The sequence below is a fragment of the Canis lupus genome, chromosome 32, assembly GCF_048164855.1.
Source record: "Canis lupus baileyi chromosome 32, mCanLup2.hap1, whole genome shotgun sequence".
Taxonomy (NCBI): Eukaryota; Metazoa; Chordata; class Mammalia; order Carnivora; family Canidae; genus Canis; species Canis lupus.
In genome coordinates, this window is record NC_132869.1 from 39,174,055 (window position 1) to 39,197,554 (window position 23,500).

The window sequence follows — 23,500 nt, forward strand, 5'->3', positions numbered from 1 at the left end:
AACATAAATTAGAACCAGGGTAGTGTGAGTTGATAATGCAAGAGTTGGGTTTTTCCTAGCTCACAGTCATTTCCTCATTTCTTCCACTGCCTCAACATTAAGAAACACACAGCTTTAAGAAATAAAATGGCTTTTCCCGTGACACCCCCCACCCCATTAATGTCACAACATCCAAGGCACAGAAACAACTTGTACAAGGTCCTAGTTCTGTCTGGAGTCCCCCCTACCAAATTGGCCAGGTCACTGGCAAATTATTAGACACCCAAAAATGCTTTCTGTTAAACTATGAATTCAACATCAAAATTATTTACTCCTAACGCAGTGCTTAGAATGAGAGCAGCTAAACTAAGACTGGAAGAGACTAATGTCCATCTATTTTGACTCAAGTCAGAGGTGAGTTCAAGGACATTCTTTCAGTCATCATTATTCATAACCATAACAGGCCCCCCTCCCACAAAGGACTGCCGTGTCCCCTGGGGAAGTCTCAGGAATGCAGGTGCATAGACTACGTTACTTGGGCACAGGCCTGTGTCACGCTGCACCTAAGCTCTTAGGGGAGTACAGAGAGCAGGGACAACCTGGACAACCACTTTTCACTTAACTGGGGAAAATGCGTGTTTCACTATTTGACTCACTAAATGAAGAGAAGGGACTTTTTAAACCTGTGAAGACCACAATGCAGTTTCCCACTCACCCAACAAAGAGAATTCTCTCAAAAGCAGAGAGGTTGAAAGGTTGAGTCATCTTCCCCCAGAGGCCTCCCCACTCATCCACAAACCTGGTGATGGGCTACATACCCTTCCCCTCAGGACAGCCCCACTGCATTTCCCAACAGCATCTTCAGGCATCAAGAGATTAAATTATTTGCTCACAATGCCTCAGAGCAGGAGTCCTGACCTAGGATATCCTCTGTACCCCAGGGAGTGGCCGCACCCTCAGTACTACCAACAGGAGGCCACACTGTCCTTGCCTCCTATCCCAACCTCACGCTGACCACTTGGCTGAGCAAATTCTAGAACACCACCCGGAGCAGGTGGGGACAGCGGGGGAAGAGTGCAGCGTGGGGGCTGCAGGTCTGTTTCTAGTCCTACAGCCCAACACCAACTGCCAGAATTCCGACCCTCCTGGCCTTCCTTTGTCTACTAACCTCAGGAGACCAAAGAGCCCCGGTAGCCGAATGGGGAGCTGCAAGGTAACCTTTATTAGTTACTTTGTAATCACTGCACCAGGATCCCTTAGGGGATTGGTTTCCAGGAGATGTCTAGTATTTAGAAACCCTGACTTAGGAGTTAATCCCAAGATTAACTAGGAGTATGTGTTTGGGGATGGCAAGGAGAAGATGAGCCCTTGTGCTGAAGCAGTTTATGTAATTGTGCTCAGGGACCGAGGAACACATCCGGAGTCATTTCTTCTGGACATTTCCTCACTAGACAGGAGACACTGCGCCCAGTGTGAATAGTAACCCGTCCTTCAACAGTCAGGAGCGAAGAGGTTACTGTTACACACGGGGACCCCCTGCACCATTGCTGTATGCTAATGAGCCAAATTCGATTCTAAAAGCCTGTTAACTTCTCTGTGCATCGTGCCCGGACCTTCATCAGCTCGGACTCACGTGCACGGGAGAGGATCCGCGCCTTGGGTTTGAAGAACACGGATAAAAAGCGGAGGAACGCAACGCCGTTCCCCTGGGCTCTTCAATGACCTTCACAGCGGAAGGTCCTTCCCGGCTTCGAACCCAGAGCGCGCGGCCCCCGCCCAGGGCTCCGGCGCCGCAGCCCGTCCCGCGGCGCCCTGATCCTCCCGAGCCCCCCGCCCCAGAGCAGCACCGGCTGCACCCAGTGGAGGCGGACCGTGGCGCCAAGCGCTCCCCGTGCTTCCCCTGCGCCCCTAACCCGCTCCCACCCGCTCCCTCGGTGCCCCGAGGCGGAGGCTGCGCAGGTCCCCGGGCGGGGAGGGCGGGGAGGGGGCCCCGGGCTGCGCCCCCGACGGGCCCCTGCGCCTCCGCGGGCACCGGGGGGCGGGGCGGGGGGCGCCGGCGGACGAGCCCAGCCCCGAGGGGAGGGGCGAGGCCGCGGGCGCGGCGAATCAGGGCGCGGAGGACAGGGATGCGGAGGAGCGGACGTGACCGGGCGGGGGAGGGGGAGGGGCGGCCCCAGCGCGGTGGGGGAGGGGCGGGGGCGCGGGAGGAGCACGCGGCGCGGGGAGGCGCCGGGGCAGCATCGCGAGGAGGGGGCCCCGGGCGGGGGCGAGCGGGGCTCGGAGGGCAGGAGGGAGCCCGGGGAGGAGGGTTTGCCGCAAGGAAGGCGGTGATGCGAGCGGATCCAGGCGGCGGCGGCGAGGCCAGAAGGGAGCGCGCCCCGGGGCGGGGGAGGCCGGCGCGGGAGGACGCGGGGGCTCTGAAGGGCAGGGCAGGGCAGGGCGAGGCGCCAGCCCACCCCGCCCCCGAGCAGGATGCCCGGGAGCCCGGGGGGACGCCCGGCGCGGCCGCGGCCCCGCTCACCTCCGGCGCGGTCCGGCTCGAGCTGCGCTGCGGTGCGGGCGGTGCGGGCGGTGCGGGCGGTGCAGGGGCTGCGGACGCTGGCGACGCGGCGCTGCTGTGCGGGGGGCGGCCCCGGGGCCCCGAGGTTATCCCGCCGCGGCCGCCGCAATCCCTCCGCCGTCCCGCCCTGCGCCCAATCCCGGCTCCCGGCTGGCCGGGCCCCGCCCCCTGCGTCCTCGCCGGGCCGCTCGTCGTCGGGAGGAAGCGCGGCGGGCCGGGCGCGGCGTCACGGTGCCCTCCGGGGGACTACATGCCGCGCGGAAGGACACGGCACTCGGAGGCCGCGCCGCGCCCGCCGCCCGCCGCCCGCCGCCCGCCAATGGGGAAGTGGCGAGCGGCAGGCCCCGCCCCCGGCCCTCCCGAGCCCCGCCCCCAGCCCGAGCCCCCGAGCCCCCAGCCCGCGGGGGCCCCGCCGCGGCGCGCAGCTCGAGCGCTCGCCCGGGAAGCCCGGGAGCCGAGGTGGGGGCGGGAGGTGGGGAGGGCCGGAGGTCGCCGGCGGAAGAGCTCGGGGAGAGCTCGGGAGGGCGGAGAGGGCCTGCCGCGGGGGGGCGAGGCCACAAGGGAGGACCGGTCGGGGCTGCGGCCCCGCGGAGCGCGCCCGAGACGATGGAAAGCGAATGGAAGGTGCTCGTAGTAGTGCACGGCTGACCCATCAGGAGCGAGATGTGGAACGTTACGGCAGATAGTCTGCAGGAATCAGCCCTTTTGTTTTCAATCTCATGGTTTTCGATCAATATCGTTGGAGCTTTTCTATTTTTCTCCAAGGTATTTTCCGATTTCCCCGGTGATTGGTAAACAGCCAGGGATGTCAGCAGTTATCAAGGATACGGCAGCTAACTCCTGCCTCTTGAGAACAACAATGTCGCCTCGTTAAAAATCATGACTGCTCTCTTAGGGTCTTGTCCTTTCTTGGAAGATGATACCAATTTGTGTGACCTGCTCGAGCAGGCACTTGGCTTGCAGCTGAATCACAGGCCTTTCATTCTGCTTCTCTGTTAGTTCAGAAGTTCAGATAAGCCAGGAACAGAAAGGGACAGCCTAAAAGTAAGTTTGTTTGTGATAGAATCCTTCAGTTTTCTTCTGGAAGCCTTTTCTGGTCCCCTTGGTTGTAGATAGGACGTTGGTTGGCCCTGAGCTAAAGATGAAGGAAAAATACTGGCAGGTGGGGGTGTCAGTCATCGGGCCAGGGCTGGACAACATTGCATTTTAAAGTTCTAAGTCTGGACATAGTCCCAAGATTGAAATGCACACGCATTAAACTGGAGAGTCATAAAAAATGTCATCCATGAAACTCTAGCAGAGACTAACCCAGTATATCCTTACACAGAAATGCATAGTGAAAATCTGTCACATGGAGGAGTTTAAGGTGATTGTCATTGTTTTTCTGAAAAGCATATTTAAGAAAGTTCGGATTCCATCTTATCTTAGTTCCAATTCTACCCACTAGTTCTATGACCATATCCTGTAATTTAATGTGTAAGAGCCTAGCTCCTTAAAAGTAAATTGAAGACCATCCCTGCTTCATAGGATGGAATTTGATCAGATGACGTGTGTGAGTGAGTACTGCATGGTGCCCGGCAGGCTTCCTCTTTTTTGGGAATTGATCTTGTGGAGGACGGTCCTCATAACTAGTGCCAGAACATCTTCTGAATTCAAGTAACTTCTCCTGGTCATCCTGAATCCCCACTCCTTTGACCCCTCAACAAGTATCCAGGAGGCTATGCGAACCTGGGGCAATGCTGCAGAATACAGAACACCCCCCACCCCACGAAGCTCCTCCCCAGAGCCAGTCCTTCCACTATGCTCTCTGACCTGGCAGGATGGGATGAGGAGGTGCTAGATTCACTGGACTGGGGTAAGAGTGAGGGTGCAGATTGCTAGGTTTGGATTCATGGCCACAGAACCACAAAACCTGGGATTAAATGGTCTAATACTCCAAGGTCACTTGGAGTCCCTGGTGGGATAAGTGTGTCAGCAAATGGTACCGGACCCAAACCCCTGGGGTCCAAAGACAAACTTTGGCCCTGGTGAAGAGGATGAGGTTTACAGGCTTTATCGTTACATGACCTCTAGGCTTCTGCCTGAAATGGCAGTGTTATTTCTCTCGTAGGCCAGTACGGATTTCCAGGGCAGCCCACTGGCCCCGAGCATCAGATTTAAAGCAGAAGTGCTTATCACTTTAGACTTTATATGCCCTCTCCAGAGCCAGACCAAGTGGACTTAATTTACTTCTATGCCTTCCTTCAGATTCCCAAGAGCTCTTTGGGCTTACCAGGGTGGCACAAAATCTCAATTCCAGAGTTCCCCCACAGAAAAATTCTGGAAGGAAGAGAAAGTTGAGCTTTTCGAATTAGGGATAATGAGAGAACAAGCTGTCTGTGTGGGAAGGGGAGGGTTTCATGTAGGAAGAGACATGGAGGGTTGATTAGGAGATGGGTATGGGAAGGCCATTCCAGAGGATAACAACTGTAAAGAATGTTTCCTGAATGCAACTGTGTATCTAGTTCCCCCCTCCTGAGGAAATGCCTCATCAGCATTCAGAAGCAAGAGGGAAGCTTGAGGAGTCCTTCATTCCAGTGGAAGTATTGCCTCAGCCAGGGTGACCCTGTCAGCCTACGTGACCCACTGCAAGCTTTCTCTAGCCCATGACTGTTAGGGCTCACAGGACAAAACCTCCCCAGAGTACTTTCATCCTATCCACCATGCCAGTCCCAGGGAGGCCAGGTTCTCTCTCCTTTCTCCCTCCAAGTGTAGCCACAGCTGAGCTCACTAAGACCAAGTGGGATCATAACCAGACCCTGGCCCCAGAAAGTAACCAAGATTTGGAAGACCAAGAAAGGCAGCGGTGAACAATGGACCAAGGGCCCCCTTCCCCAGGAATGCCTCCTGATGCATTCAGTCAAATTCTGTGTTTCCCTTGTCACCATACCTCCAGTCTTCATCTCCGTGCTCACTGGCATCCACATAACCTGACCCACTTAGCCTAGAAAGGACAGATAGGACTAAGGAGACTTTGGTCTCTCTCCTAGATAAAATATTTTTGTAGGTAATGCTTTAACCTAAAGGATGGCATCGCTGGCCCCGCGGGGGGGGGAGGGGGGGAGCAGGGGGGTGTTCTGAAATCTCTGTGGAATGTCCTATATTCCTAAGAGAATGATGCCCCTACAGATGAACTGGAGCCAACTTTTAGTCCCCCCCCCTTCTGGGGAGGGGTACTCTGGGGGGGTTGTGTGAGCCACAAGGCTTCCTCCCCACCACTCCCAAGGTGGTCCAAGCTGAGACATCTTCCAAACCTCCATGTCAGAATCCATCCTGTGAGAAGCTGTTAAGTAACTCAGTTATGACTCAGCACCAGGCTCTGCCTCTGCCCACTGGCCAGAATCAAAGGAAGAACCAAGCAGAAGGCTCCTCCCCTATGGATGGCCACATCCTTACCACAAACTGAGTCAGGACCACACCCTGCCTGTATGGAAAATTACCAGGAGAAGGAAGAGGAAAGTTAAACTCCAGGAGTTTTAGAGTTCTCAATCCAGAAATCCTAGCCATTTACTCTCCACCTGGAACTAACTGAGGAAGATAGCTCTTTCCCCGGCCCTAGCCCTGACTAAGCATGTCCAGGCCTAAATGAAGTAAGGCTGCTCGAGCCCAGGACTATGTGAAAGATAGGCCAACTGTCCACTTCGGTGTGCAGTGTTTGTACTAGCCTCGGCCGCTGTGAAGGATGATGTTTTGTTCAGACCTGGCTTTCACAGGCCCCTCCTCTCTGGTACTGCAGGCCTGGACCAGAGAAAGACACGATCTACTCCTCCTGCAGGCTGTGGGAGGATCCCTACTCAGAAACCCAGGGCAGCATCCTGCAAGTTCCTGGCAATGAAGGCACTGTTCTTAGAGAAGTGCCATAGGTTTTTATTAGATTTGTTTTATACCATATAGGTTTTTTAAGTTTTTCAGATGATTATGTATGGCTTTCAAACTTCTCAGATTCTGAGTCCTGTTGCTTTTATGTGGAACACTATAAAAAGGTGTATTTAAGGTCATTACAGTTTTATTGGCATAATAATGTTATATGCCGTTTATTTTTATTTTTATTTTTTTTTAAATTTTTATTTATTTGTGATAGTCACAGAGAGAGAGAGAGAATGAGGCAGAGACACAGGCAGAGGGAGAAGCAGGCTCCATGCACCGGGAGCCCGACGTGGGATTTGATCCCGGGTCTCCAGGATCGCGCCCTGGGCCAAAGGCAGGCGCCAAACCGCTGCGCCACCCAGGGATCCCTTATATGCCGTTTAAAAAAAAAAAAAAGGTGACATCCATGGGACTAGCTCAGATATTTGAGTGTTTTCTGGTCATATATACTATCTGTGCATTACTTCTCTTTCTGTCATTTGTTAGTGCTTGCTAAAGCAGATACCACTGATAAATTATAAGAAATGCTTATAACGGAGAACAGTCCATTAACAATTTCTGAAAATTGAGCAAAAATGTTGCCACACCACTGGACTGGCCAAGGACCTAGGCTGAGTGCTGGAACACCCGTGGGAGCAGTATGAGACCCTCTGGGGAATTAAAACAATAGCTAAGAGCTCAGGTTCTGGAGTTGGGCAGTTCTGGTTAAAAACCAAGCACTGCCACTAACCAGCTATGCAACCTTAGACACGTTATTTAAGATCCCTAAAGAAAACCTATCTTTCATCTTTATTATCAGGACTAAATGAAAAAGTTATTTGCAAAGTTTGAAAGGCTATCTAGCCTAGAGCTAGAAGAGTTCTGGAGTTAGGTCAACTGTCAGTCACTAGCTGTGGAATATGAGCAAATCAATTATCCTCTGGGCCTCTGTTTTCTCACCTACAAAATGGGAATGATGGCCCCTATATCATAGGCTTGTGTAAATTATATTAGTCCATACACGTACAGTGCTTACAACAGTGGCAAAGGGTTAGCAAATTATTAAAGTGTTTACTAGTATAATGCCTGGCACCTACCCAGTAAGAACTAAAAAATGTTAGCCATCTCTAATACTATGCAGATGAGCTGCAAGGGTCCTCCCAGGAGACAAGAACTTCAGTCAGGGTGGGTTTCCTGATGGGGCCATTTACTTAATGGAAGGGTATTTCACCTAGACCTGAAAACAGAATGGGACAGAGAGCCTTAGGAGACTTATAGAGTCAGAGTGTAGCGGTCTTGATTAAGAATGGGTGAGGAGGGGATCCCTGGGTGGCTCAGCAATTAAGTGCCTGCCTTTGGCCCAGGGTGTGATCCTGGGGTCCTGGGATCGAGTCCCACGTCAGGCTCCCTGCATGGAGCCTGCTTCTCCCTCGGCCTGTGTCTCTGCCGCCCTCTCTCTCCCCCCCGTTGCTCATGAATAAATAAACAAACAAAATCTTAAAAAAAAAAAAAATAGGGTGAAGGTAATGAAAGACAACAGGTGGTGTTAGGTGGATGTTGTAAATCAAGAAGCTGTAACAGAATAAAAACCCTAACTTGAAAAGCCAAACTTACTTAATGTTTTTTGCATTCTCTGTGCTTATAGTCCTGTTTTTCTTCATTAATATTTCATAAAATATTTGGCAGTGTCCAACTTGTCAGAGAACTAACTTAGGGTTAGACGCACATGAGACGCACATGAGGCCTGAAAGGCCAGCAGTAGGTTGGGTGGGAATTTCAACGGGGAGATCGAATTCACTGAAATAATTAGGTCTCCTCAAAACAGCCATCTTTCCTTGGAGAATCTGGACTTGGTTTCATTAAGGGAGGCTGCATTTCTCTACATGTCAAATTAGAGACCAAGCCAACTTCCTGCACCTGTCAGCTATTTCCCCCTCACCTCCCTTATCTTAAATAAATTAGCTGGGAGGAGGAAGAGAGTAGAAGCCCAACCCCTGAGACTTAGAGCAGGAAGAGTGGCTAGGTTAAATGCAGAAAGCAGAGAGAGATCCTTAGAGTAGGAAATCTGAGCTGCTTTGGGCTTAACAGCCCTTAAATCTTGAGGAACAGATATCAGTGGTATTCTAGATCCTTGAGTTTGTGTCATCTGCATAACTGGTAAGTTTCCCTTCTTCATCCATTGATAAAATGTTGCCATATTTGTAGTATACTACACTAGATGGACTCGCTTTGACCCCACTCAATGTAATTCATTCTGACCCTGAGGATATTCCACTCTCCCCACCCAACACCCCATTTGGGGGCTTGAGGCTGGTGCTGGGCCAAGGCTAGTCAGACCACAGTGATCATATCCAGTCCACAGCACCTTCCATTTTATTGTTTTATTTACAAACAGGGTGAAGTCAACTGGGAAAATCAGGAGTAGGGAGTCATTCTGGGCCATCCAAATGTGGAGTGGTTCCTGGGTCAGTCTCCACCATGAAGGCCGCCTCTTCTATCCTTTTCCTGCCCCTTGGTAACGGCCCCTTGATTCCTCAGGGCAGCCTCGCACGCTGCTCCTGAGCCCTTGTATGAGGGCAGATGGATCCTGGGGGAACAGGGGTGGTACGAGGGCTGGGGCCCCCTCAGTTTGTGTAAACCTGAGTTCCGATCACACGCATGATTTCCTTCTGTATCTTGGGGTCCTGAGTATTAATGTTGGCATCGCCCACCTGACCATCCTCATATCTGCCAAAGATAGGGCAAGTGTGAGCATAAGAGGGAGAACAATACCAGAATAATGTCAACCAGTGGAATTATTTTTGGAGGTGTGGCCATCCCATCCCAGAAGCCAAACCCTTTCTTGCTACTACTCTTCTGAGTAGAAAAGATTCAGCTTATCTGGTTTCCTTTAAACAGACTTTGATCTATACCCATCCCTATCATCCACAGGGAAAGTTCCAGTGCCAGCTCCACTCAGGTAGCCAGGGACAAGTCTTGAATGACAGAAACAGACTTTCCCAGTAGTCACAGCATCACACCCCCACCCTCATTTCTCAGAGCGACCCCCTAGGTACACTCCTAGACTTACACAAAGAAGAACCGTGTGCAGACATGGTCAGACACAGGGCACACCCAGATGTTCCCATGCTTCTGGAGGTCCTTAGATGTAATCACTGGGAAGAAGGAGGCCAGAAGTTATAGATATAATGCTTAAGTCACACAGTCTAGGCAGGGGAGGGAAGACGTGATACTTCAACACCACCCTCAGCTGGATCATAAGGTTGGGGACACAGAAAAACAGGGACTGGGTGAGCTACCCACCTTCACAAAGTGCTATACAGTTTAGATTCCGACTCTGCAGGAACCTCGACTGAATGGATCGGGTCTGGAAGAGAAGGAGAGCAGAGCCAAGTGGACTGTTACGGCTCTCCCTAGACAAGACAGTTAGCTGCTGATGGCTAGGGGCATAGGTCAGGGATATCTGGGGCTCCCCAGCCACCCCACCCCCCAAATTTGCTTTCCCATAATCAGTCTGGATGAGTCCATAGCTTCCATCTTTACATTTTCACGTCACTTTCAACTCAGTCCCTGCTTTCATACTTATGACCGAGACTATGTGTGACTCTGGAAATGTGTTCATCTTAGAACCTATCTGATTTCTTCAAATATTCTTCAGACTACCCACCTCCCCCACCATGTGTTTCCCCATCCATCTATGTAGCCTGAACTTATCCCAGGGGAAGAGATCTGCCTCACCAGAGCAGTGCCAACTAGTAATACCTGTGGGATGGTATTCATCCTGTTGTATCTCTGGACCAGCTCATCCTTGGAGGGCATCCTGTGCTGTCCTTTTCCCATTCCTGTCACAGAACAACAAATTCAGTTCACTCACCCATTCCTCAGTCAAGTATTTACTAAAGTGCATACTATGTGCCAGGCATTGAGCTAGACATGTAGTGAATAAAACAAACAAGGTACCTGCCCTGACACAATTTAGTCTGATGGAGACTAGAGGTAAAGAACAAGTAATTACAACAACACGGTATGGCAAGAGGTGTGATGTGGAGAATCTAGAACAATGTGGGGCTAGAGGAGGGGAACTAGCCTGCCCTACCAGTTTGAAGAAGGCTACCCAGTGATAGCTAGGAATAATTAGTTAAATGAAGACAGGGAAAGTGTTCTGGCAGGGGTAACAGGGCATGGAAGGCCTGGAGGAAGGAAGCAATGTGCCTTAGTTTGTATGGAGCGTAGTCAGTGGAAGGGGAGTGGCAACAGACAATGTGGAAGCATGGAGCTACGATCAGATCAGGCAGGCCTTTCAGGCCGTATTAAGACAACTGGAGTTTATCCTGAGAACATCAGAAAGTCACTTAAAGGTTCTAAGACAAGGGAGGAACACATGGAATGAGCCAGGAATGAGGGGCCCAGGAGCGTGGTATCAACACCTCGGATCAATGCCAGGTTGAGCAAAATGAGTGAAGAGGAAGCAAGCAGAGCAAGTCAGATCTGCTCTAGTCTCAAACTATAAACCAGAGTCACTTAAGAGATAAGGCAGAGATCACAGCAGGTAAGTAATGAATAATTTTCCACAAGTAGCCATAATGGCAACAACCTTAAGCATCCTGTTTCCTTCAGAAAGTCCTCCCAGACTTGAGGAAGTGATGCCAGTTCCCCCCTACCTAAATCCATAAATCCTCCACCATCCTTATCTCCCAGTTTATAACATTCATGGACTCATTCTAGATTTTTCTTATTTAGAGACAAAACAGTGCTTGTCTGCTCCTACTCCATTTTTGGCCTGTGACGACTAGGACATAGTCTTTGTACTAAGCTTTCTCACAGGCCTGGCCTTAGCACAGTGTGTGTGTGTGTGTGTGTGTGTGTGTGTGTGTGTCCCCTTCTGTTGGAGAGGGAGAGGGATGAAGATGGAAAATGATGGTATCATTATAGGCTATAAGTGGGGCCCCTATCTCAACACTCCGCCCTGGAACTTTCTACCACTAATCCCACTTTGCTTCGATTCTTGGTTTTATGATAGCCATGGTGCAGCAGTGGGGATGAATGGACTGACATTCCTCATTGCTCAGGCTGTCAATTTGTCATGCACTTACACTAAAATCCCATGATAGATTATGGCCTAAACAAAACTCAGGGCAAGACTTAAACTAATTAATTTCTTCCTCCTACAGGACATTTACCACCCCTCTATGTTTACTTTCTCCATTAGCCTCAACTAGGTTTAGCTCTGATTCCAAACATCATGACCTCCTCATCTTGGGTATTTCAGTGCAAGATTCTGAGTGAAATCCCCACCCAAGTTCTACCCTAGAGGATAAGAAAGAACAATCTGATTTCTATGGCTGATCTTAGAGATGGCATTTATGATATAATCCAAATCCTGTCCCATCCCAATCCTGTTGCACACTGTTCTGTCCATTTTGACCCAATGATCTTTTGTCAAGACCAGAACCTGAGAATATGGTGGCTAGAATCATCCCTGGATGCTTTGTATCCAAAGTATTCATGTTTCAGAAATCTCTAAACAGAACTAAACAAACAGATGTTTACCATCTCCTTTCTCACTGGCCCTCATTATAACCTGCAAACAATGGCCAAGTCATTGGAGTGGAGAGGCTCCACTAGCCAAATGGATGTTCTCCATTCATACTGGCTCCCAGAGGGCACTGAATGCCACAAAACTAAGGATACCCTGAAGAAGAACAGAGAAAACCAGAGTAGAATAGGGTAGATGGAAACATTTTAAGAACGTAGTGTAGTAACTACAATAAACTGGACATCTGTATGCATCTCACATTCTAGAGATTCTCACTTATCTGTGGGCCCTCAAAGACGCAGTCATTCAAGTAAAGCCTACCCAGTCAGTCCAATATAGTGATAAGAAAACTGGCCTAGAAGTTAGGAGGCCTGGATTCCAATCCTAGCTCTACTACTCCTAGCTATGTGACCCTAAGAAAGTCATTTAACTTCTCTGTGTATGAGCTTTCCTATCTGTAAAGTAATAAAGGATTGGATGAGATGATCTCTAACTATTAAGAGTAAAATCCTATGCCATTTTATATGAATAATCAATGGACCTTTGCAAGAGGGAAAGGGATGGTGTCATAGGATGTTGTTATGTCATCAGTAAATAAAGATAAGGAGTCAACAGAGATTCCTGGCTTCATTTGGTAACTAAAGGGACTCAGGTACTTAGTAGGAAACAAAAGTCAGTGAGAGGGGAAAGAGGGAATGAATAGGGAGAGAACAGACAGGAAACAAGAGTTTCGCGGGCATCAAAAACCAGGAGTAGGGATCCCTGGGTGGCGCAGCGGTTTAGCGCCTGCCTTTGGCCCAGGGCGCAATCCTGGAGACCCGGGATCGAATCCCACGTCGGGCTCCCGGTGCATGGAGCCTGCTTCTCCCTCTGCCTATGTCTCTGCCTCTCTCTCTCTCTCTCTGTGACTATCATAAGTAAATAAAAAAAAAAAAAAAAAAAAAAAAAAACCCAGGAGTATCTCACTACTCAGAACATAAGAGCTTAATGAGGGAAGCTCAGGCTTGGACAAAGATAAAAATTGAGAAACCTGGACAAAGAAGCCAAATAGACTACCCCAACACAACCCCTACTTTGCACCTCAGGCACATAGAGTAAGATTCATGCACACATTCAATAAATATTTATTGGGCACTTACCCTGTGTAGATTCATCACCAGGTTTGGTTCATGACATACTATCATTTATTTATTTATTATCTATTATACCTATAGACCCAACCTACAAACTAAATCCAAGAACCAAAACATTACTAGTGACTTATATCTAACTATCTGCCTCTCCTTGGGAGGTAACCACTACCTTGAAATTTCTTTAGTTTCATCACACATACCCACATATACACCCCTAAATGTTTAACTCTGTATGCTTTTGAACAATATAAAAAGACATCATACAGTAGTCTTCTGGGCTTTTTTTTTTTTTTTTTTTAAAGATTCTATTTATTTGAGAGAGAGGAAGAAAGTGAGTATGTGCTCGGGGTGGGGGAGGGGAGCAGAGGGAGGAGGGACAAGCAGATTTCAGAGTGCAGAGCCTGACGTGAGTGAGCTCCAATCTTACAACCCTGAGATCATGACCTGAGCCAAAACCAAGAGATGGATGCTCAACAGACTGAGCCACCCAGGTGCTCTTGGGCTTGCCTTTTTAACTTTTTTAATTTTTATTCATTTTTAAAGATTTTATTTTATTTATTCATGAGAGACACAGAGAGAGAGAGAGAGAGAGAGAGGCAGAGACACAGGCAGAGGGAGAAGCAGGCTCCATGCAGGGAGCCTGACGTGGGACTGGATCTGGGTCTCCAGGATCAGGCCCTGGGCTGAAGGCAGCGCCAAACCACTGAGCCACCAGGGCTGCCCGGACTTGCCTTTTTTAAACTCAACTAATTACTAAGATTTTTCCACATAGTTGAGAGCCACTGTTTATCCATTTTCATTGCTAAATAATAATCCACTCTGAGAATACACTAAAATGTATTTATTTCTTAATCTGATAATGAGCATTTGGGTCATCTGCAAGACTTGCTATTGCAAACAGTATTACTTTGAACATTCATGTACACCCCTGGGTGTATGTAGGCAGGAATAAAAATGCTGGTCATTGGGATAAAATGTTTTAGCTCTATAAAATTTAACACCAAGTTGTTTTCCAAAGTGGCTGTACCAGTTTATAACCCCATAAACAATGAAAGAAATCCTGCTGATCTACAACTTCTAGAATCATTAAAGGTATTACCAGATTTCTTAATTTTTGCCAATCTACATGGGTGCTAAACACTAAGTCATCTTGGTCTTGATTTTATTTCCTTGATTAACAGTGGTTGAGCAGGGATGCCTGGGTGGCTCAGTGGTTGAGCATCTGCCTTTGGCTCAGCATCTGCCTTCGGCTCCCGGGGTCCTGAAATCAAGTCCTGCATCAGGCTCCCCACAGGGAACCTGCCTCTCTCTCTGTGTCTCTCATGAATAATTAATAAAATCCTTTTAAAAAAAATAGCAGTTGAGCAGCTTTTCATATTTTTTGGTCATTTCTTCAGTGAAATGCCTGTTCATTTCATTCACCTATTTTTCTATTGGATTGTCTTTTTCTTAATGATTTTCAAGCATTTTAAAAATACATTTTTATTACTCATCTTTTGTAGTTAAGTGTGTTGCTAAATGTCTTCTGGTTTATAACTTCATTTTCTTAAGATGTCTTCTGACGAACACAAGTTTTTAGTTTTAATAAAGTCAAATTTACTGATCTTTTATGACATAATTCTTTTTCAATTCTCTGGATAATTTGTATAAGACTACAGTAATTTGTTTGGTTTGGTTAAGGTTTGGTTTAAGACTCACTTATAAAACTATCTGGGTTTGGTGAGTTTTTTGGTTTGTTATTTGTTAGAGTAGTTTAAAATTTAGAGACTCTTCTAGTTCTGATTCTGGATCTAAGTTTTCCTACCTTTATGACAGTTATAATTACTGGAGAATACTAAATAATCTATAAAGAATCTAACACTGTTCCCTTTGTATGTCAGACACGCAATATACGGTGGATATCCTTTATACAAAGACTATACAGAATAAGAAAAACAAAAGAAGACTGAAAAAGAACTAAGACATGAACCTGGTACACTGAGAGCCTCGAGTCAGATTCATTTTCTGAACAGAACAAAGCTGGACTTATCTCCTGACTAAAATATGGGCTTCATTCATGCCTTATCTTTGGAATAAAAGGCTTTCACTTCCATCCAATGTAACTATTATAATATTATTATATAATTATAGACAGTTTATATTTTAAAAGGTAGATGACAAGGAGAACAATGTCCCCAGACATGTAAGCCAATGGAAGATACTCAAACCCTCAAGTGTATTCATATATCAACTCACATGCACATGGGTACGTACACTATCTATAATAATGACAAGCTACTGCTAACACCAGAAAGTGGTCTATGAAAAAACTCGTTCCAATCTCCCAGTTATTCCCTAACTTAATCTCAGAGCCAAGCCTCTACAATGAATAAAACCATCCCCATAGAGAAGAGGACCACCTAAGGGAAAGGGAGATAATTGGCCTTGCCTTCTAAAGAATCTAAATTTCTAGTAGGAGGAGGGAAAAAGACAGACTATGTGTCTATGACTGGGAAGAGAGCTGACACAGACCAAGTGTCCATGATGAAGGAAGAGGAGATAGCATAGATTATGTATTTACAAAATGGATGCGATGTAAATAGAGTCAAGGTGGCCAGAGAGTGTTTCTTACCTGAGTATCCAAAGGAAATACTGGAGATGGGGCTCAGGTAGATGCCTTTGCCATAGGCTGCTCCATGCAGCTTGCAGGGAAACACCAGGATGAGCAATATGAGCCTGGGCCCTCCCATGGCTGTATATTAGGCAGCCACAAGGCTTATCCAGCCCTCTGTCCCTCCAATTACCTTCTTACTCATTCAGATAACGCTAGGAACTTATTCTTGAAAAGCTACTTGGCTGAAAAGTGGATGCAGGTTAACCCCTTTGCCCTACTAGAAACCGAGGTCTTGGAAAGTGAGGAGTGGCAGAGCCACTGAATCAGTCCCTCAGAATCCATACTCCTGTCTCCAGGCCTTGGTACATATTCAGATTCCAAAAAGGGAATGATAGAACAGGTAGCCAAGAGGAGAAACAATAACCATTCCTTGGAGTCTCACAGGGCAAAGAAATAAGCCTTTTCTATCAACTTTTTGAATGAACAGTCACATAAATTAAAAAAACTTTGTTTAATAGGTTAATTTATCACAGTGGCTGCAGTCAGCAATTCATATTCCTGCTTATTGCTACAATCCCATTCCCAAAACCACCAAAAAACACAGCCTGGGGTCAATTATACAAAAGCCACATTCATGCTATACAAACAGTTCCAACCTCTTTCCTAGGGAAGCCCCCGGCAGGCTAGATTTGAGGATGCTGAAGCAAAAACAGTTGACTACTCTAGAGCAGCCTTCCCTAAAATTGAGTAGGGCAGGGAGGGGGTGGAGAGAAAGGGAAAGGGGCACAGCCTCACCTGCAGTTTGGTGTAGGATGCATTGACCAGCCCATTGCGCAGGATCGAATGCCAGTTCTCAATGTGGGACCCACTGTAAGGAGGGTAGAATACAGGTCTCCTCAAAGTCTGAGGTGCCCAGAAGCACTTTCAAGACTGCCACTCCCACCCAATCTCACCCACATAGGACACCATGATAGAGCAGATACACCTAGTGATGCACATGGACATAGCCACAGGCATGCAAAATATGTGTGGCTAACCCTCCATTTAGTTTTCAGTCCCATCCTTTCTTCTGTACTTCAGCTAGTCCCATCCTAAATCCCCAAATGTTGGTTCAGTATTTTCATTTGTCCATTTTCCCGATACTTCAAGTTAAGCAGATTCATCTCACACTTGACAAGCTTATCACTGATCCCAAATACGGCAGCCAGTCCTGACTTCATGTCTGTTTTAAGAAAAGGGTACCACCATTCCTTTCGTAGTATCTCTCTCACTTTCTCTCTCTCCCCACAAACAGGCATAAATTGCTCATTTCCTTCAAAATACCCTTCAGACCTATCTCCTCTAATCTGTTCCTTCAACCACAGCTTTTTATATGTAAATGTCATTTCTCCTCAACATAAGTACCTACAACATAAGTACCTACAACATAAGTAGCTTGAGTGTAAAGACCATATCATATCTACCTTCCACAGTACCTGTCATAATAATAATAAATATCTGATTGGCTGATGGATATAGATAACACACACATATACCTCAAGTGAAGTTGCCCTCCCATCCCCCTAAATTATTTGTTGTCCCCCCACCCCCAGTCCCCACCCTCCTCACTGGAAGGCAAAGGTGCTGCCATAGAGCTTCTTGGCGGTCCGGAACCGAGCCTCCTTGGCAGGAGGGCTGCTCAGCAGGAGGAACTGGTGTGAGGTGTGCATGAACTTCAGCTGCTGCCCAGGGTGGGGGTCGGGTCAGGAAAACAGAGAAGAAATGGAGATCAGGGAGGGAAGGGTTGAGGATAGGGAGCAAATCAGGTTTGCACTGACCCCAAATAGTGAGGATATGCTTAGGTCCAAAGACTACTGTTGACGGACAGAGCCAACGAGACAAGTCTAGAACCAATATGGTTAGCTGGTTTGGAGACCCTCCCTGCCCCTCACCAGAAATTTAAAGAGTTTATTTAGAAGAAGAATGGTCACTTACCCTGCTGAGAGGTAGTTTGACAATGTGTGACCTGTTGCTAGAGATGATCCTAGCATAAAACAGAAAAAAAAAAAAAGGAATGGAAAGAATGAGTGTGTGGCTAGACCATCCAGAACAAAGCAGAGCCTTGCTAAACCCCTGAGAGAACAAGCAAGGATTCCAGGGCTATCTGAATTGTGTGAAATGTTCAGATTACTATCTGGATATTCCTGTGGGTGGTAATGCTTGGGTAGAAAAGCATAAAAGGGAAGCTACTGACCAGAGACCAGCTAGTTACTGGGTAAACGATGGATGAAAGAAAGAGAGGGGTGGTAGGGAGACTGCTACATCTAGGAAGAGGAAAGGATAATACAAAAGGAAGAGCACATAAGATCAGCTACAAAAATAAAAAAAAAATGTAAAAAGTCAGCAGGGATCTGTATTAGCAGGGTGACAACTTGTTCTTAGGATTTAGAGACATACAACTGGGGCTTAAAAGCCATCCTATCGAGCTCAAAGGAAGCCTTCAGGGCTCTGGAGGATGGGAGAAAGAAAAAGAAGAAACTACAACAAACTTCCTGAGGATTCAAGGACAGACTGGGCTATGTGTAGGCTGAACTCAGAGAACAGGAGAACAAAGGCATAAAATAGTGAGGGCTCAGCAAAGCAATGTTATCTCGTGTAGTGGATAGTTTGGTTCTTTGGGCTTCACTCATTTACTGGTGATGCTATCCTGGATAGTCTATGCCTGGCCATCCCTCATGCTCTGAGAGAGAATGTTGCATTGAGAAAGCACTGATGTCAAAAGCTGACTAGGGAAAGAGGGGAAAGCTATGTCAGGAAAACAAAAGAAATCAAGATGAGGGAAGGAGGGCAGGCGGTGGAGGGCAGCAGAGAATGCTCAGAATCTTTTGTAGAAGGGAATAATAATAGTGCCTCAAGGCTCTGGACAGTGTACATCAACAGGGAAGGTCTTGAGACAGGTCTTGAGACAGGTCTAAAGGAGTAGAAGAAGGAGTCAGACCTCTCTGGATGCACAGAAAACTTAGTTGAAACAGTACTAATTCCTACATGCAGAGGTACTTAAAAACCTATTGGGAAACAAGATATACCTAAAGAGAACCTGAGAAATGGTGTCAGAATTTGTGAGCTCTTGGGAGGTTCCGAGTTCTTTTCCAGGCAAGTGTATCAATAAAACCCCAAGAAAAAGCAGCCAGAACATGTATAACTTCAGGGAGGATGCTAAAAAACTGCCTCTAAAAGAAGGTGCAGGTTCCATGTCTCAAACTATACACCCCCACACCTCCCTTCCAATCCCCAAAGGATGAACCATTCCATCCTTACTACTTACCACTGCAAGAGAGGATGGGCCAAGGGATCCAGTTTATCCATCTGCTTCTTAATTTCTAAATATGAACCCTGTAAGACAAAGGCCATAAAGTTATCTCCCAGGAGAGGTGGGAACCCTCCCACTTCAAACAGACTGACTATCAGGGCCCAGGGCAAGGTAGGCACTGAAGGCCACACAAAGGCAAGAGGAGATGGTTCCCACCCTCAAGGAGCCCAGTCAGATTGGGAAGACTCATAAATAAATATGAAAATGACTGAAAATGCTTACAAAACAACATGCAGGTGGGTCTCCCTCATTTTATGCAATTCCTACAACCCTAAAAAGTTGACTTTAAATCAAAAATAAATAAAATCAATGTCCCAGAAAGATCAGGCTAAGGAATCCTGTGGTAAAGTTTACATAAAGCAGAAAGTCTTTCTGACAAATCACCCCTCCTAGGTATATCTTATGTGTTAATCTGAACTGTGATATATAGGATTTGCTGAGAAGAGGCCCACCTGTAAATGTGAGTACAAATGAATGTCTATTCATGCAGAGATTGCAGACGAGGGGTGGGGAAGTCTGGTGAGGGGCAGCCTTGAGTCAAAGGATGGTCACTGCTCCATGTTGCTGCCCCACCCCTAGAAGGACAGAAGATGTAGGCCCCTGGGGCGAGTTCCTTATGTCCAAGCCCCCTCCTCACCCTCCCAACCCTGGGCAGAAGTCTTTCCCTCATTTCTTTCATTCCCTAAGAATTATGGGGAAAACATTAAATATGAACAACTCGTGAAGGAACTGGCAGCAAAGATAGAGGCTGAGAGAGACATCAGGAGTGAGAAAAGAGGAATAACAGAGAACAAGAACTGAGAAGGCTGAAGGGGGAACACTAAAGAAAATACAGTGAGGAAACAGAGTAGCATTTCTAAATCTTTACTCCACTCCCATGGATTCCAGGCACAACAGGGCACGTAAGCAGGACAGGCAGAGAGCAGAATACCTGGGTCATCTCCCGGATGGACATCACACTATCCAGAGCTTTCTGAAGTCGCTCATAATTCTTCTTCTGTGGGGAATCAATGGGAAGAGAAGACCCAGATGAAGAAAAGTGGAGAGGAAGATGTGATGAAAAGAAGGGCCAGATGTACAAAAGAAGTCTAGGCCCCAAGGAAACAGTATAGCATGTCATGGAAAGAACACAGATTTAATGTCAGACAGTTCTGAATCACATGCTAGTTCTCTTTTACCAGCTGGACGTAATAGGGGAGGTTACTTAACCTCTTAGAACCTCGGTATCTCTGTATGTAAATGAAGATAAAAATTCCTGCAACACTCACAGAGATGTTCTGAAGACATTATGTAATAAATATATTAACGTTATGTAAAGAACCTATACAGTGCCTGATACATAGTAAGAAGGGTAATGGTGAGGTACTCTGCTGTGTACTTGTGATGGTTAATTTCATCAATGGTTAATTGGTTAATCGAGTTGATCTGAGTCACGGAGGGCCTGAATATTTTGTCACACATTACTCTCAGTGTGTCTGTGAGGGTGTTTTTAGATGATATTAACCTTTGAATCAGCCGTCTGAGTAAAGCAGATTCCCCACCCTCATTTGGGTGGGCCTCGCCCAATCAGTTGAAGGTCTGGAGAGAACAAAAGGACCAAGTATGAGGGAACTCCCCCTGCCTGACTGCTGAAGCTAGGACACTCACTGGCCTTTTTCTACCTTTGGATCGGAATTGAAAAATCTGCTCTTTTTGGATCTCAAGACTGCCAGCTTTTGGATTGTAATTGACAGCACTGGCTCTCCTGGGTCTCCAGCCTGGCAACTGCAGAACCTGGGAGTTCTCAACCTTCTAACTGCATGAGCCCACTTCCTTCTAATACATCTCTTTTGATATATATCTCCTATTGGTTGTTTCCCTGGAAAACCCTAATACAGTACTTTGCATATGCTATCTATCACTCTTACAACCATCTGCAGGGTAGGTATTACACCCTCTTTACAGATAAGCAAATTGAGGTTCAGAAAGGTTTAGTGGCTTTTCTTACACCATCAAGCTAGGGAACAACAGACCCGCAAATGGAATCCAGGTCTGCCTGGCTCCAGTCTATATTCTTCCCTAACATAACACAATAATATTAATTCTTCCCACCTCCTTCTAACAAACTCATTTATTCACAAGAGCTAAAGCTTGGGGTTTAGAAGTTCCCGAGAACCAAGTGTTCCATTTTTTCTGTCCCGCATTCCACTGAATAACAGCCCACAAACTCCCACTACTTCTTATCGTTTCTTCCCAAGCAACAATACCTTGGGGTTAAAGGCCAGAGTCTTGGGATCAGTGGGGTCCACCACAGAGGGATAAGGCTCAAAGATGATGCTCTTTCTAGGGGACTCCAAAGCTGCCCTACACATGGCCACCAGCAGATCCACCACCTTCAGGGAAAAGAGAGAAAGGGGGCAGAAACTAAGGGATCTCCCAGAGCTGGGAGTCACAGTGTCCAGCAGGGGTCCACCTCTCAAGAGGCTCTCAGCACTTCTCTCTGTTGTTCTTTTTAAAAGCAAACATGCTTATGGTTTTTTCATTAGAAAATACAGGCTGTTCATAAGAATTCAATTAACAATGAATTAAAAAGTGACTAAAGAAGATAAAAATCATCCCCCTATCCCCAAACAAATCTCATTCCTCACAAGTACAACTGTTAAGTCTGATGTCAATCCTTTTAGACTATTTTTCCTATGGAAACAGTTATTTTATTAAACAGGCAACTGAAAAAGAACTATATTACACATACTGTCATATTTTCTTTTTCATATATGTTATAATTTTCTACCCATAAGTAATAGCTATATAGTATTTCCACTATAAGGACATACCAGGATTTCTTTCACCGAACCCCCACAGATGGAATTGTAGCCATGCTTTTTTCTATTACAAACAACAGTATTGTGAACATCCTTACATATGAAAACATTTCTAGAGGTGAAATTGCAAGAAGTGAAATGCTAGGTTCCCTGGCCTTTCTTGATTCCAGTTCGCCAGCAGCTTTTCCTTCTTCCATACCTCTGCTCCAGTAGCGACCTCCTCCGCAGCTCCCGACATGACTCCCAGTGTGTAGAAGGAGAAAACACACAGCTCACGAGTACAGACAGCTGGCTGAATGGACATATTAAACAGACAGTAGTGGTACAGGGTATGCAGTAAGAAGGTGTTACAGGGAAAGAAGGAAAAATCTGACCTCAGACAACTCTAGAATGAAGTAGGAATTTGGGGCCCTCCATGTCATGAGAAAATTATAAGTAAGTCTTAATTAAAATACCTTACTTTTTTAAGTTTAAGAATTAATGCTGTCTCTTCTATGAAGCCTTCCATGACTTCCCTAAGTAGTTAGATGCTCTCACTTGTGAGCTCCTACAACATTGTTCGTATCTTTTCTACGTACTTATAGTGTAGTATCTGTCCACCCACCTAGACTTGGGAGTCCTTGAGAACAGCATCATATGCAATCATCTTCATCAACACCTGACCCCTATTTTTAAATGTTGAATGGGGATTATATCTTCAAAAATATCCATATATCCTTATCTTTCCAAATAGGACTGCTGAGATTTGTTTTCTGAGAAAAACAATTATTTCTAGAGTCCCAGAGAATAAGGACAGAATCCTGTCTTTACTACAGACCCAGGAAGAAAGGAATAAAGGGGAGATGAGGAGTGAAGGAGCTTTAGCTAGGGGTTCAAGGAAGATGGTCACAGATTAGGGCATATACCTTAAGCATGGACCCGTTCTGGAAGACATGCTGCTCGTCACACACCACACAGTACTCATTCAATGTTGGAATCCTCTGCTCTGCATACTTCATGATCTGGGGAGAGAAGAGATTTTATCAAGTCTTTTGGAAATACAGGCACAGATATGGGAAATAATTTGAGCTTCTTTTCCATCTACTCTCCTTCTTCCCAGCTCTGTGCCTAAGGCAAAATCTATTCTTGGGCCCTGCACTTAGTTAAATTGATGGCCCAACTCGAGAGCTACCACTTTATATCATAGTAAAAGTAAGACCAGCCATGGTAGAAGAGCTGACTTAAGATCTTACCCCTCTACTACTTAATAACACATGTAACTGGGGCGCCTGGGTGGCTCAGTGGTTGGGCGTCTGCCTTTGGCTCAGGGCGTGATCCCGGAGACCCGGAATTGAGTTCCATGTCGAGCTCCCTACAAAGAGCCTGCTTCTCCCTCTACCTGTGTCTCTGCCTCTCTCTCTCTTTCTCATTCCCTCTCTCTCTCTCTCTCATGAATGAATAAATAAATCTTTTTAAAAAAAATAACATATGTAACTTTGGGCAAACAGGTTAACCTGAGCCTTGGTTTCTTCATTTATAAAGTAAGATATTATTCACCTCAGAGAAATGGGGATTAATGAGATAATTTTCATGAAAGTATTTTATAAACATTAACAGGTACTAACCAAACTATTAACCTTAGTTGAAGTAATTACAGATTGTCCCTCTAAGATAGGTAAATATTC

The 23,500-nt window shown here is 46.5% G+C and overlaps 2 protein-coding genes and 1 long non-coding RNA gene across 18 annotated transcripts in view; 1 reads left to right on the top strand and 2 right to left on the bottom strand.

Annotated features, from left to right (window-relative positions):
• PKM (pyruvate kinase M1/2) overlaps nt 1-2,658 on the bottom strand; it is a 26,378-nt gene extending 23,720 nt beyond the window's left edge. For 2 of the 5 annotated variants that reach the window (XM_072809501.1, XM_072809502.1), the window contains exon 1: nt 2,501-2,658. Coding sequence is in view for 2 of the 5 variants with exons in the window: in XM_072809499.1 (XP_072665600.1) it covers nt 695-744 (50 nt within the window). In the remaining 3 variants the exon portion in view is untranslated. Of the gene's footprint in view, nt 1-694; nt 825-1,612; nt 1,953-2,500 lie in introns of those variants that run through there. The other 3 variants (XM_072809499.1, XM_072809500.1, XM_072809503.1) reach the window with 2 other exon arrangements.
• Nucleotides 848-15,185, top strand: LOC140623237 (uncharacterized). The gene is made up of 2 exons (XR_012022907.1): nt 848-1,192; nt 14,974-15,185. It is a non-coding gene; the product is annotated as an uncharacterized lncRNA (long non-coding RNA).
• PARP6 (poly(ADP-ribose) polymerase family member 6) overlaps nt 8,791-23,500 on the bottom strand; it is a 28,171-nt gene continuing 13,461 nt past the window's right edge. For 8 of the 12 annotated variants that reach the window (XM_072809493.1, XM_072809489.1, XM_072809492.1 and 5 more), the window contains 13 exons: nt 22,742-22,837; nt 22,036-22,128; nt 21,282-21,407; nt 19,967-20,032; nt 18,991-19,058; nt 17,661-17,709; nt 17,295-17,407; nt 16,482-16,554; nt 15,705-15,774; nt 10,187-10,266; nt 9,728-9,791; nt 9,495-9,579; nt 8,791-9,151 (listed from right to left, as the gene is read on the bottom strand). In XM_072809493.1, coding sequence (XP_072665594.1) covers nt 9,049-9,151; nt 9,495-9,579; nt 9,728-9,791; nt 10,187-10,266; nt 15,705-15,774; nt 16,482-16,554; nt 17,295-17,407; nt 17,661-17,709; nt 18,991-19,058; nt 19,967-20,032; nt 21,282-21,407; nt 22,036-22,128; nt 22,742-22,837 — 1,086 coding nt within the window. In that variant the 3' untranslated portion in view covers nt 8,791-9,048. The remainder of the gene's footprint in view (nt 9,152-9,494; nt 9,580-9,727; nt 9,792-10,186; nt 10,267-15,704; nt 15,775-16,481; nt 16,555-17,294; nt 17,408-17,660; nt 17,710-18,990; nt 19,059-19,966; nt 20,033-21,281; nt 21,408-22,035; nt 22,129-22,741; nt 22,838-23,500) is intronic. The other 4 variants (XM_072809495.1, XM_072809497.1, XR_012022905.1 and 1 more) reach the window with 3 other exon arrangements.